We start from the raw sequence: 12580 nt of genomic DNA on the forward strand, positions 1-12580 counted from the left end.
GGTGGTGATGGTGGTGGTGGGGTACCTGGCTAGATCCAGCTGGAACAAAGGTTTCAGTTCTCACACCCATTCCTGCTTCCTGCATCGGCCCTAAAGCTTCAGTCCCCAGGGTGGCAAAAAGCCACCTAAGCCACCTTTCCCAACAAGGTCTACTGAGGAGTTCTTGTCAATGTTGGGCTTTGAGCTGTTAAAGGCAGGGGTTGGGTTTGATCACTTCCTACCGTCTTTATGCTAAGCTTGGGACCATGTACACTAGGGACCCAGGGAGGGTGTTGAATGTAGATAGACATGTGGATAAAGTTCAATAGTATAGATGGTGTTCAGAAAAAGCACTGGGCTGCTGTAACTTGGGCTCGAGTGGTAAGTGAAGAAAAAAACGTGTATGCAGAAGGGGGTAAGAGAAAGGACACCTAGGCTAAGCACCTGGTGTCATTGTCTTCTGCAGGCCACCAGTCTCAGCCAGAAACCAGCAAGCAGCTTTCCAACACTCCGAACCTACAGCCTGGAGGATCCCGAACCTCAGTTTCCACAGCTGAGAAAGGCTGAGGCCGGGTTAGGGTAGGCCATCTGTCCTCACACTTTCCAGGGCAACCTGCAGCATTGGTACCGTAGCGCAACCCTTGGGTTTCACTTACCAGGGTCTGCTCGTACTGCAGCGCTCGAGGCTCCATCCCTTCCCCCGCCGCGGCCGCGGCCGCCGCAGCCGTTGCAGCCGCCATCTCGGTGCACTGTCCTCTTGCCTCCCTTTGCTTCTCGGCCTTGACTCAGCTCCCGGCCCGCTGAGCCCGCGCCCGTCCCCGTCCCGTCCCCTCAGCCCAGGCGGCCGAGTGCAGAGTGCGACGGGTCCCCGGGCGCGCGCCGCTGGCTCAGCCTCCCGCTAGCGTTCCCACCTCGGCGGGCGGGCCGAGGGCGGTGCCCTGCTTTGCTGCTCCGCCCCGGCCCATCTGCAGGGGCGTCCCAGCCCGGCCGGGGTCTGCATTGGGGCCGCCTCCTGGTGTCCTGCGAGGCGGTAGGGGGCGCCTGCAACACGATCTCGCACCCCTTCGCCGCGGAGGCCGGGGATTGACCCAGCCCCGAGAGGGTGCGGGGGCCGGGCGGGGGCGGGTCTGCTGGCACGTGGAAGGGACGGGCTCTCCCGCGGCTGCAGCGTTGTGCGGGAGGGGCTGGAGATGTGGGGACTCTTGGACTGGGGTAGGGGGGCTGCTGAAAAAAGCTAACTCGGGCTCTCTAGGCCAGACCGGGCAGGGGCAGCCTCTGCTTCGCACTTTCAGGCGGCTCAGACGCGTCTGGGAGGATGCCCGAGAGCCGGCTCCCTCGTCGCCTCCCTTTCTCCTTCCTTTCCTCCGGGTTCCCCCGGGAAGGTGCACCTGGAATGGCCAGGCCTGGAAAGAGGGGCGGAGGTGGAGGTGGGAGGGGACGGGAAGGGGTGAGGCCCGAGGGAAGGGAGCTATTGGTGCGGGGGAAGCCGCTCCTGGGAGGCGGGTGTGTGTGGGGGAGCAGAGGTCGCTCCTCCCAGGCACCGCTTAAGGGGGAATTTGAGTAGCTGCTGACGCCCTGGGGAAACGGCCAACTGAGGCTCCACATTGTCTTTCAGGGTCCTTGGAAGGACAAGAAGAAGGTGGCGAGGGCACAAAGAGGATGGGCAGCGTTAGGTTGGAGCCACTGGAGAGGACAGTGTCCAGAAGTCTGTGGAGAAAGAATAGGACCAGGATGAAGACTTCTCATTCAGGAAACAAGAGGGTGCCCAGTGCAGGGGCTGTAATGAGAGGAGGAAGCACCTAGAAAGAAGGTATTGCGAGCTGTCGCCTCCCAGTGAAATGCCAGTGTCGGGTGAAGGCGCACTTCAGTGTCCAGAAGAGGGTGGTATAGTGGGGTGACAGGCAGTACCAAGTTCAGTTGGCAGTGTTCTAGGGGATCAGTGTGAGGCTAGTGTCAAGCAGGGCCAAGGGAAGACGGACGTGGCGAGGAGGTGAAGCCCCAGGGGAGGGCACAATGCGGGCTTTCCTTTCCCCGAGAGTGACATCATGGCAAATTCCCAAACCGGACGCACCCGGCTCGGGTGATGTCTAGCTGGTCCGAGCCAGCTCGCACCAGCGTTGGGGACCTTGGTGACAGTCTGAGGGGCTGGGCACTGGGTCCTGGAGGGCTGGTGCTCTGCGGGCGGGGTTCTGCTCCACCTGCCTGCTGCACGGACTGTGCCCTCGGCCGGCACGCGGACTTCAGGGAAGGGCTAGGGCCGGGCTTCTCTGGGCCAAGGATCAAGGTTCCTGGCTGGGTTAGGCCCCCAAGCTTTCCACGCTTCGGGATCCACGGTCGGAAGAGGGCGCCGTCGAGCCGGGCGCAGCGCGGTACCCCGCCGGAGGTGGGACTTAATCTGTCCCCGCCTCGGGCGGAGTCACCGAGCTTTGAGACTCGCCCACAAGGCCCCCCGAGCGCCTCTCGGAGGTGGCCCTTCCCGGCGGAAGTGAGGAAGCCCCGAGAGGGAGGCGGCGGAAGTGGCCGCGTGACTGCAGCCCGTGCGCACGCGCCCTCGGCCTCCTTGCCGCTTTTGGGGCGGTCCTCTGCCCTGTCTGCTTTTCTCCACGTGAGGGGGTGCGCGAATCCCCAGTGGTGGCCGCGCGCTCACAACCTCTGCAGCCCTCGTGCCCTTCACGATGGCGGGCATCCTGTTCGAGGATATTTTCGATGTGAAAGACATCGACCCAGAAGGCAAGAAATTTGACCGAGGTAAGCGATGTCGGGGCGGTCGGAGGGAAGAGGCCAACATGCCCACCCACCCCAAGTGGCCCGTCCCACCCTCTCGGTACCTCCCTCAGGAAACTTTTTTTTTTTTTTTTTTCCCCCGTGAATGAGAAATTTGAGACAGCTTTTTCTATTTTATTTGCGGTGCCCGGTGCTGGGGTGGCCCTTAGCCGTGGTGCTGGCATACCCCTGGGAACCTTTCTAACTTCCCGACACAGTTATTACGTGCTCTATCTGCCGTGCCCTCGCTCTCACACTGAACTTTATTCTTATAAAAAGTAGATGGTGCCTTATCTGTTTTGTTACCCCAGGTCTTGCAGCGAGTCACCTGCCTGCCCTCCAAACCAATAATTTTGTATTGGCCTAAGAACTGGCTGACCGCTTGGTGTAGTTATTTTCCCATCGATCCGGAAGTTGTTTCTTCTTGGTGTCGCTTTGCCCGGAGGCAAATGTTTTAAGACAGATGTCCGTTTTCAAAATATCCCGCAGATCCCCTCAGCACAGTGTCTCCTAGCAAGAGGAAGTCTCTGGACTAGTGAGAGTCTGGTCTAAATCATCCAGGCATATTTAGTTAGAGCCTGGAGACTAGCCACTGCCAGAGGACCGTTGCCGCTTTCTTGGGACCCTGTCACTTGCCGAGGTTACTGTCTTCTTCCCTCTTGTGAATCTGATTCTGATTGCAGTTGTGGGAGGCAGGTGGGTGTGTTAGATGATTTGATCTCGTTTTGTTTTTGTTTTTTGTTTTTCGAGACAGGGTTTCTCTGTGTAGCCCTGGCTGTCCTGGCACTAACTCTATAGACCAGGCTGGCCTCGAACTCAGAAATTCGCCTGCCTTTGCCTCCCGAGTGCAGGGATTAAAGGCGTGGGCCACCAAGCCCAGCTCTTGCTTTTAACCCCAAGCTGGCATGGCTAGACTTTGTAATTATGTCTGTCACTCACTCTTCCCCAGTATCCCGGCTGCACTGTGAGAGTGAATCTTTCAAGATGGACCTCATCTTAGATGTAAACATTCAGATTTACCCTGTAGATTTAGGTAAGTATTGAACACAGGCAATGGCAAGAGGATTTTGGTCTTTGGTGTCCACTTCTTTACCCTGATGTTGCTGCTCTTTTCAGGTGACAAGTTCCGGTTGGTTATAGCTAGTACTTTGTATGAAGATGGTACCTTGGATGATGGTGAATACAACCCCACAGATGACAGGCCTTCCAGGTGAGGTAGCAGTAAACAAGTGACTAAGAATATAGTGCATAGAAAGTATAATATGTAGATTATAGATTATGGATATACATATATTATGTATAATTATATGTTATAGAAAATATGAGCCGGGTGGTGGTGGTGGTGTACACCTTTAATCCCAGCACTCGGGAGGCAGAGGCAGGCGGATTTCTGAGTTCGAGGCCAGCCTGGTCTACAAAGTGAGTTCCAGGACAACCAGAGCTATACAGAGAAACCCTGTCTTGAAAAACCAAAAAAAAAAAAAAAAAAACTAGAACTGGATAACTGGATGTGATGGCTTTTGTCCATAATTCCAGGATTCAGGAGATGGATCACAAATTCAAGAAGATTTTTGGCCTCACATCAAGTCTGAGGCCAGTCTTAGCTACATGAGACCCTGTGTATAAAAAAAAAAAAAAAAAAAATCAAAAAAATTCATTTATTACTGAGAGCAGTGATCATAAGCTTGTGAATTGCGGCTATTTATTTGTTTGTTTGTTTGAGACAGGGTTTTCTCACTTTGTAGTCCTGGTCGACCTGATCTATGTAGATCAGGCTGGCCTTGAATACACAGTCACATCTACCGCCTCTGCCTCAGTATTGGAATTAAGGTTATGTACCACCCTTGGTTGCAGGTATAGTGCTTTTTTTGTTTTTTTGTTTTTGTTTTTTTTTTGAGACAGGGTTTCTCTGTATAGCCCTGGCTGTCCTGGAACTCACTTTCTAAACCAGGTTGGCCTTGAACTCAGAAATCCGCCTGCCTCTGCCTCTCAAGTGCTGGGAGTAAAGGCGTGTGCCACCACCGCCTGGCCAGGTACAGCTTTTTTAAGGCTGAGGAAAGGATTATATAGTAACTTAGATCTTGTGAGGGAGCTTGGTGTGCTAGAAAGACTATGAAGTAGTAGGTCTGGTGGCCCACATCCTTAATCCCTGCTCTTGGGAAACAGAAGCACAAGTATCCGCCTGAGTTCGAGGCCAGCCTGGTGTGTGTAGCTAGTTGCAGTAGCCAGGACTATATAGAGAGACCCCGTCTCAAGGGCTAAAAGGCCACGACTCACTCTGAGTTTTCAGTTCAAAGCCTTCTGTCTCCTCCTCAATAAAGTACAGATGGTCATGTCTACCTCACAGGATTTCTGTGGGAGCTAAGGAAGGTCATGATTCTACAGTGCTTCTTGTCCGTCTCCGTTTCTAAAGTTCTCTTACTATTATACTATTATATTACATACTATTACTATGAAGAGTGACCAGTCTGTTGTTTGTAGGGCTGACCAGTTTGAGTATGTCATGTATGGGAAGGTGTACAGGATCGAAGGGGATGAGACCTCAACGGAAGCAGCCACACGTCTGTAAGTCACACTGTCTAGGAAGTCTTCTCCCTCCCTCTTCTGAGGTTGGGCCCTGCTTCTACTTCTGGGTTGCCGCCCGCCCCCCATCCCTCCTCCCCCCCCCTTTTTTTTTCTAGTATTCCAAACCTAGGTGGAAGAATTTGTCTTGGGAACAGTTTCCAGCCTGAACGTGGGTCACTCAATGTCACCCATTGTCAGGGTTTTCAAGACCCTGTAGTCGTCCAGAGGAGACATGAGCAATCTTGCAAACAGTGTGGAAGAACAAAGTGAGAAGAACAGTAGCCACCTAGGGAACCTTTTAGATAGAGTTTGGGTAGCTGGTGTGGCGGTGCACGCCTTTAATCCAGCACTTAGAGGCGCAGAGGCAGGCGGATTTCTGTGTGTTCCAGGCCAGCCTGGTCTACAGAGAGAGTTCCAGGACAGCCAGGGCTACATAGTGAGACCCTGTTTTTTGAAAACAGAAACAAAGAGTTTGAATAGTTTTTTTTTTTTTTTTTCTTTCGAGACAGGGTTTCTCTGTATAGCCCTGGCTGTCCTGGAACTTACTCTGTAGACCAGGCTGGCCTCGAACTCAGAAACCCGCCTGCCTCTGCCTCCCGAGTGCTGGGATTAGAGGCGTGCGCCACCACGCCCGGCTTGAATAGTTTTTTGAAAGTGTTTACTTTTCTCTTTAAGATCCTTTACAATATTTTTCTTGTTAGTTGAAAGCTCCCTAAACCTTTTTTTTTTTTTTTTTTCTTTTTTGAGATGGTAGCCTGGACTGGAACTGACCCAGGCTGCTGTTGGACTCAGCAGATCTGCTTTATTGCCTCCTGCTGCTGGGATTAAAGGCACGAGCCGTCCTCTTGGCTCCTTAGCATTTTCAAAAATGTATTTATTGTATGTGTGTGTGTATCATGTGCAGGCATGAGTCCACCAAGGTCAGAAGAGAGAGGGCATTGGATCCCTTGGAAATGGAATTAAAGTGGTTATGAGATGCTGTGTGGTGCTGGGAAGTGAACCCAGGTCTTCTGCATTTTGCAAGAACACCTAGTGATCTTACGGCTGTGCCATCTCTACAGCTCCTACCTAAACAGTCTAGTCACTGTGTAACATCACAGTGAATGGTGACACCTTCATTTGTATGTCCCCTAGTTCTGGACTTAATGCACATGTCTGCATTCAGTTCTCTCCTGATCTTTGGTTCCCGGTAACGGTGACAGAATACTAGGAGGGTGCCTTTTTAAACCACAGGTGGGAGCTGCTGGGAAGCAGCCGCTGTAGAGTTCAGGCTCAGCACAAGGACCTTCTCTTTCAGCTCTGCGTATGTGTCCTATGGGGGCCTGCTCATGAGGCTTCAGGGTGATGCCAACAACCTGCATGGATTTGAGGTGGACTCCAGAGTGTATCTACTGATGAAGAAGCTGGCATTCTGAACTTTGTGGGAAGCCAGACTTGCTGCTTAGTCACTCATGTCATGGACACTGTTCAAGACTGTGTAGAAGCTGTCGGTGTTCGCCTGTAAAAGGGGCGGAGCTCTGTGTCCACTGTGGGGACATCTTCAGTTTGTCTGAATTCAGTGGAAAACTGACTTGTCTGTAAAAGGCCATGTGGGAGAACTTAGCATGAATCTGAAGTTGTATATGATTTTTTTTTTATTAAAGTTTACTTTTTCAGACTCTTCTCCATTGTCATTGAGGGTTGGGGAATCCAAGATTTTGCTTTTTCTGTTTAGCCCACACTGGCCTTGAACTTGATTTTCTTCCTGCCACCACCCCCCTGAATTTCTGGGATTGCATCACACCTGGTATAGGCAAATCTGGGTCTATATCCTCTGCATTCTAAATCTCTGTCTCTCTGTCTCTCTTTCCCTTTCGATTTCCTCCTACCTCACCCTACCGCTGTGGGGTGTGGGAGTGTGTGTGTTGTAAACTTCCGTCACCTGAATCCTGGGAATTGAACTCAGATTGTCAAGTCTGGCTTCTTTACCTACTGTGTCTTTCTGCTGGCCTCCAGTTGTGCCTTGATGGCCTGGGTTTGTCACAGGAGCAGGTTTCCCTGCTGGGATGCCTGGGGTGTTTCCTTCCCCATCTCTTTTGGTCTTTACCAGAGGTGTTAGAAATAATGTTTAGGGGAATGGGTTGAAAATGAGTGGCCTCAGCAGGGAGGGGCGAAGGTGTTTTTTTAGTTTCCACAGTGAGGTGAGTGGGTGTGATGCATTGGGGGATGGGAGGAATCTTGTAATCGGCTCATGGAGTCATGATTCTGTAGGGTCGAAGGAAGATGGATTGGGTTACACTGGGAGGTCCTTATCAGTAATAGCGATACCTGTGCCACTGTCACTGAGAAAAGAAAAGGCGACTAGAAAAGTGTTCTGCTTACAAGCACTTTTTTTTTTTCCTTCAAACATTTATTTTGTCTTATTGTATGTGTGTGTCAAGGAGAAGGTAACTTTCAGGTGTCCCTTCTCACTAATGTGTGGTACACATTTGGTCAGGCTTGGTGTCCGTCTCCTTTACCCACTGAGCCATCTTGCCAGCATGCTTTTCATTTGTGGTGTGTGTGTGTTGGGGAAGGAATGATGGCATCAGCTACACAGAATGGTTGGGTTTAGGCTTGCTTTTGGCTTTGGTTTTGAGAGGGCAGGGATGGATCCAAGGCTTACTAGGCAGGCAAGTGTGGCATCACTCAGCTGAATCTTAAGGTTTTAAAAAACAAACCCTTAAAGGTGGAGTCTGAGGTGTCAACTGTCTGAAACTTGTTATATAGCCAAGGGTGACCTTGAACTTGTGATCTTCCTGCCTCACCTCACAAACTGCTGAATTTAGAGGCATGCACCTGGTTTCAGGATTAGAGTCTTAGAAGGCAGATAGGGTTACCTTGTAGAAACCGGTTACTCAGATTTGCCAGTGTGGCTGCCTGGAACTTTGTCTATGCTGCAGCTCAGCATTCTCACTTGCCATCTGACTGCTGAGAACCCAGTTTTTGGTTTCAGGCTTGTCTAGTTCTGGGTGCTGGCTGCTGGCTCTTATGTGTTGTAGTGTTTGGCTTGATGATTTTTTTGTCTGTTTGTTTTGGTTTTGTGTTGAGGGGATTGAACCCAGGCCTTGTGTTTGCTAGGCAAGACCACTGAGCTATGTCCCTGCCATAAAAATTAATTTTTGAGACAGAGTCTTTTGTCGTCTAGCCTGGACTCAAACTCTGTCTGTAGCTGAAGTGCTGGGTTTACAGGCATGTGCCATTATGTCCAGCTTTTTTTTTTTTAACTTAAATTTTATTATCGTGTGTGTATGTGTGATGTGTATGTGCAAGTGTGGGAGTTGGCATGCGATGGTGTGCATAATGAAGTTGGCAACTTCTGGGAGTTGGTTCTGGCCTTTTCCTTGGGATCCAGGCATCAGATTAAGGTCAGACTGGCACAAACAAAACAAAACAAAACAAAAAACCCAAACAAAACAAACAAACAAAACAAAACAAAACCTCGTTCAACTACTGAACCATCTCACTAGCCCTAAATTCTGTTTTAAACGTTAAATTTAGCCTCTTTTAGTGTTACAACAAATTACAAAGTATACTTCTCCTAGAATTAGTAGATGAAGGACTCTGTCACATAGAAACTGACACTGAGATTCTGATAACATTTTTAGCTATGTGCATCTGTTAATCTCTTCATTAGGTTCTGCCCACATGGCGCTGTCTGAATTGTCATCCGTGTGTGTGTGTGTGTGTGTGTGTGTGTGTGTGTGTGTGTAACTGTGAGAGCCTGGCTTTTCCACCTACATGGTAGTCTTTCCTCCTTTATTTTGGGACAGAAGAGAGGGAAAAGCTCTCACCAGTCTTCTCATAACTGCCTTCATTTCGGGGGGCGGGGGGAGGTTTCCAATAAACTTTGGGGTGGTCACACAGGGCTGCTTTTTAGATGCACTTGTGGAAATTGTAAAGAGCCTTCAACCACTCTGTGCTTGTCCTGCTGTGTGAGCCTGCTGTGGAGCCTGCCTCTTGCCACTTCCTGCACTTCCGCCTGACCTCCACAGGAGGGAAGCAGGAGCCCAGGCCTGGATGAGCTCCTGCTGAGCTGCTGATGCTCTAACTCTTTGCTCAGCTGCCACATCCAAGTCTGCTCTTTACTGAGCCATCTGCACAGCCTTACCTGGGGGGTGGAGTTCCCAGGCTTCCGGTTAGCTTTCTTGGGGGGTCGGGTCCAGGAGCTCTATTGTCCCAGTGAAGAACACTGGTCCCTGAGTTTTAATTGGCTTTTGAGTGCTCTCAGTTATTCTCTTACAGGTTCAGTTTTGTCCCTAAGTAGGGACAGTCTTTCTAAGAGATAACCTGTTAATTCTTTATCAAGAGCAGTATCTCTTGAGAATTACAGTGAAGGGAATGAGGGCATTGTGGGGGTGGAGTGGGGGGGTGGGTGTGGGGTGGGGTGGGGGAGGCTTAAACTTGAAGCAAAGGAAAGTTCCCTTTTGTTTTCTGATAAAAGGCGAGACCAGCCTAGGCATTTGCAGACTTAATGTTATGAAAGCACATATAGAGAATTAGTGATTTTCAAATTTATACTGAAAATAGACCAAAGATCGCTAGCTGCTCTGATGAATATTGCTGATAGGTTAAAAAAAAAAAAATAGCTCCTAAAATTTTACAATCTCCAGTCCTGTACATCCCTTCCCCAGGGCCTTTAGGTGAAAGCAGGGCATCTAGAGCAGCCGCGGCTGCCTCTCAGCCTTCCTGGGGAAGCTTGTCCCTGAGAGATGTTGCAGATGCTCACTGTGCCAGTACGTGCTATGCTTCCTGAGACAAATTCCTGGAATGAGGGTACATTGTGATTGGATGAGGGCCGGTAGAGTTAGGCATGGCGGTAGAAGAAGGGTCAGGAAATAGGGGGTGGAGCTGGGGTGGAGATCCATGGGTAGGCAAGGTTGGGGAGGGAGGGAAGAGTGTGTGTCCATCAGGAGCAAGGCGCGGAGAAGGAGGAAGTCCACCCCGGAGGTCGAGTGCCAGGGAGCCTTTGTTGAAGGCTCCTGGTGCCATGTCTGAGGCTTCCAGGGTCTGAAGTGAGGTTCCAGCAAAGAGCCCATGAGTTCCATTCACAGGTCCGTGTGTCCTGTTCAGGTACCCAGGGATTTGGTCTGGGGACCCGGAGGTTTGATTTAGCTGACCAGGAATAATCTTGGCTCTGAATCCTTGAAGCCTGTTCAGAAGTCCAGGGCCAGTGGTTCTGGCTGTGACACTGAAGTTCGTCTCCAACCATCCAGAAGTCCTGTTTGGGAACTTGTTTAGTGTGAGGAGCTGAGAAGCTCTGCTTGGGCCAGCTGTGGCTGGCAGGGTCCGTCTGACACAGAGGGTGGGACCTTCTACCAGAAGCAGGAAGCGCACCTTTCCCCGCAGCAGCTGTTGCAGGCTCATGAAGAGGGCACTGGGGTCCTTGTGAGCTGTGGTCCTGCCCTGTAGAGGAAGCTGAGGGCAGAGGATGGGCCTGAGGCCAGTGAGTAGGCCCATGTATCAGGCCTCTTCTGACTAAGGAGAAAAGATTTATTGCCAGCACCCAGGTATCATGGCTGGGAAGCATCACTCTGTATAGGCCAACTTTCATACACTGAAAGCACCTTGAATCCCTTGTCTTCCCCCAGGTCCTTAGAGGAACTGAGTAAAAGGGTAGTTTCTATAGGTCTGGGGACTTACCTGGGTTCCTAGGAGGCCCTGCAGGGCCCCCAAGAGGAGGCGAACCTGCCCAGAAAGCTGTCCCAAGAGGGATGAGAGGCAGGAGGGTTCCAACTGTCCTCGTGCTGCCATCACTCCCTCCAGTAGAAGGGACACTGCCCCTAGAATGTCCTGTGCCTTGCTCTGTTCCTGGGAAAGAAAAAGTGGACTGCTTAAAAAAAAAAAAAAAAAAAAAAAAAAAAAAAAAGTGCTAAGAATGGGTGGGGAGCCCATTGGAGTAGCCAGCAGGATGAATCATAGGAGCTGAGAACTGGACAGGATGAGGGTCCCACCCATCACAGGAATTCTTTCACAGTCTCCTAATAACTGGTCATTGGCCTCTGCTTCAGCAACTCCAGTGTCCATCAGTGTAGCCTGGTCTTGCATGGGCTCTTAGAAAGCCACCCCGCCTCGCAGCAGCTTTTAGCTCTAGGCTGCAGCGTTGTAGCCCTGTTCTTTCTGATACAGAACTGTTGCCCACAGCACTTCTTTTTTTTTTTTTTAAAAGATGTATTTATTATATGTAAGTACATTGTAGCTGTCTTCAGACACTCCAGAAGAGGGAGTCAGATCTTGTTAGGGATGGTTATGAGCCACCATGTGGTTGCTGGGATTTGAACTCCGGACCTTCGGAAGAGCAGTCGGGTGCTCTTACCCACTGAGCCATCTCACCAGCCCGCCCACAGCACTTCTAAGTTAAGTGTAGCAACAAAACTGTCACCATAACCAGGAAGATGAAGGGAAGGGGCTTAACAAATGGCAGAGCTGAATATGATGGCACATGCCTGTAATCCCAGCACTTGGGGGCGGGGGCTGAAACAGGGGGATCACAAGTTCAAGGCCAGTCTGGAATACATAGGTAGACCATGTTACAAGCACAGAGCTAGAGCTATAATTCATATGATTTATCCTTTTCCAGACCCAGAATCCCTAAGAGACTTGAAAAGAGAGGGGATTCTACATAGTATAGGCATGTGCCACCTGGCTCCCTTTTGCTGCTTTTGTTTATTTTTTGAGACAAGCTCTCACTATATAGCCCAGGCTAGCCTGCAGCTCCTCATCTTTCTGTCCGACTCTCTGAGCTGCTAGGATTTCTGGCTTGTGTCACTATGCCCAGCAAGGATTTGAATCTTGATTTTGCCTTAATTTAGCGGTGCTTTCTGCTTGATGCCACGTGTGGGCGGCAGGTCAGATTTCACGCCAACTGAAGGTTGAGAAGCTGGGCAGTGATGGTGCACGTCTTTGATCCCAGCACTCGGTAGGCAGAGGTAGACGGATCTCTGAGTTTGAAGCCAGCCTGGTCTATAGAGCAAGGATAGCCAAGGATAGACATAAAGACACCCTGACTTGAAAAATCAAAGAAGGTTTTTCAGGAGGAGAAGGGAGAGGAAGAAGGAAGAAGAAGGAGAAGGAGGAGAAGAAGATAGAGAAGAATAAGAAGAGAGAGAAAGAAAGAAAGAAAGAAAGAAAGAAAGAAAGAAAGAAAGAAAGAGAAAGGAAAGGAAGGAGAAAAGAAGGAAGGAAGGAAAGGAGAGAGAGAGAGAGAGAGGAAGGAAGGAAGGAAGAGAGAGAGAGAGAGAGAGAGAGAGAGAGA

The 12580-nt window shown here is 50.4% G+C and overlaps 4 protein-coding genes across 11 annotated transcripts in view; 1 reads left to right on the plus strand and 3 right to left on the minus strand.

The window, feature by feature from the left end:
- The window catches only part of Clcn2 (chloride voltage-gated channel 2), a 14281-nt gene extending 12925 nt beyond the window's left edge, over nt 1-1356 (minus strand). The window contains exon 1 of one of the 2 annotated variants that reach the window (XM_021208996.2): nt 636-1356. In XM_021208996.2, the coding sequence (XP_021064655.1) occupies nt 636-719 (84 nt within the window). In that variant the 5' untranslated portion in view covers nt 720-1356. The remainder of the gene's footprint in view (nt 1-635) is intronic. The other variant, XM_029544369.1, reaches the window with a different exon arrangement.
- Nucleotides 811-1584, minus strand: LOC110330016 (basic proline-rich protein-like). Its single transcript, XM_021209947.1, has 2 exons — nt 1239-1584; nt 811-1163 (listed from the first exon to the last, which is right to left on the minus strand). Exons 1-2 carry the CDS (start codon nt 1582-1584, stop codon nt 811-813), a joined length of 699 nt encoding a protein of 232 aa, XP_021065606.1.
- On the plus strand, nt 1485-6964 carry Polr2h (RNA polymerase II subunit H). Of its 3 annotated transcripts, none has more exons than XM_021209656.2 (5): nt 1485-2727; nt 3692-3775; nt 3859-3952; nt 5224-5307; nt 6605-6964. In XM_021209656.2, the coding sequence occupies exons 1-5, from the start codon at nt 2655-2657 to the stop codon at nt 6720-6722; spliced, it is 453 nt and encodes a 150-aa protein (XP_021065315.1). In that variant the 5' UTR covers nt 1485-2654; the 3' UTR covers nt 6723-6964. The 3 variants fall into 3 exon arrangements, with proteins under 3 accessions (XP_021065315.1, XP_029400231.1, XP_029400232.1); XM_029544371.1 differs by lacking the exon at nt 1485-2727 and adding an exon at nt 2753-3438; XM_029544372.1 differs by lacking the exon at nt 1485-2727 and adding an exon at nt 2753-3382.
- Nucleotides 6965-9120: 2156 nt separating this feature from the next.
- Thpo (thrombopoietin) overlaps nt 9121-12580 on the minus strand; it is a 7130-nt gene continuing 3670 nt past the window's right edge. For 2 of the 5 annotated variants that reach the window (XM_029544662.1, XM_029544661.1), the window contains 3 exons: nt 10969-11136; nt 10663-10743; nt 10137-10546 (listed from right to left, as the gene is read on the minus strand). In XM_029544662.1, coding sequence (XP_029400522.1) covers nt 10235-10546; nt 10663-10743; nt 10969-11136 — 561 coding nt within the window. In that variant the 3' untranslated portion in view covers nt 10137-10234. Of the gene's footprint in view, nt 10744-10968; nt 11137-12580 lie in introns of all 5 variants that reach the window. The other 3 variants (XM_021209852.2, XM_021209851.2, XM_029544660.1) reach the window with 3 other exon arrangements.

This window comes from Mus pahari, chromosome 12 (assembly GCF_900095145.1).
Source record: "Mus pahari chromosome 12, PAHARI_EIJ_v1.1, whole genome shotgun sequence".
Classification (NCBI taxonomy): domain Eukaryota; kingdom Metazoa; phylum Chordata; class Mammalia; order Rodentia; family Muridae; genus Mus; species Mus pahari.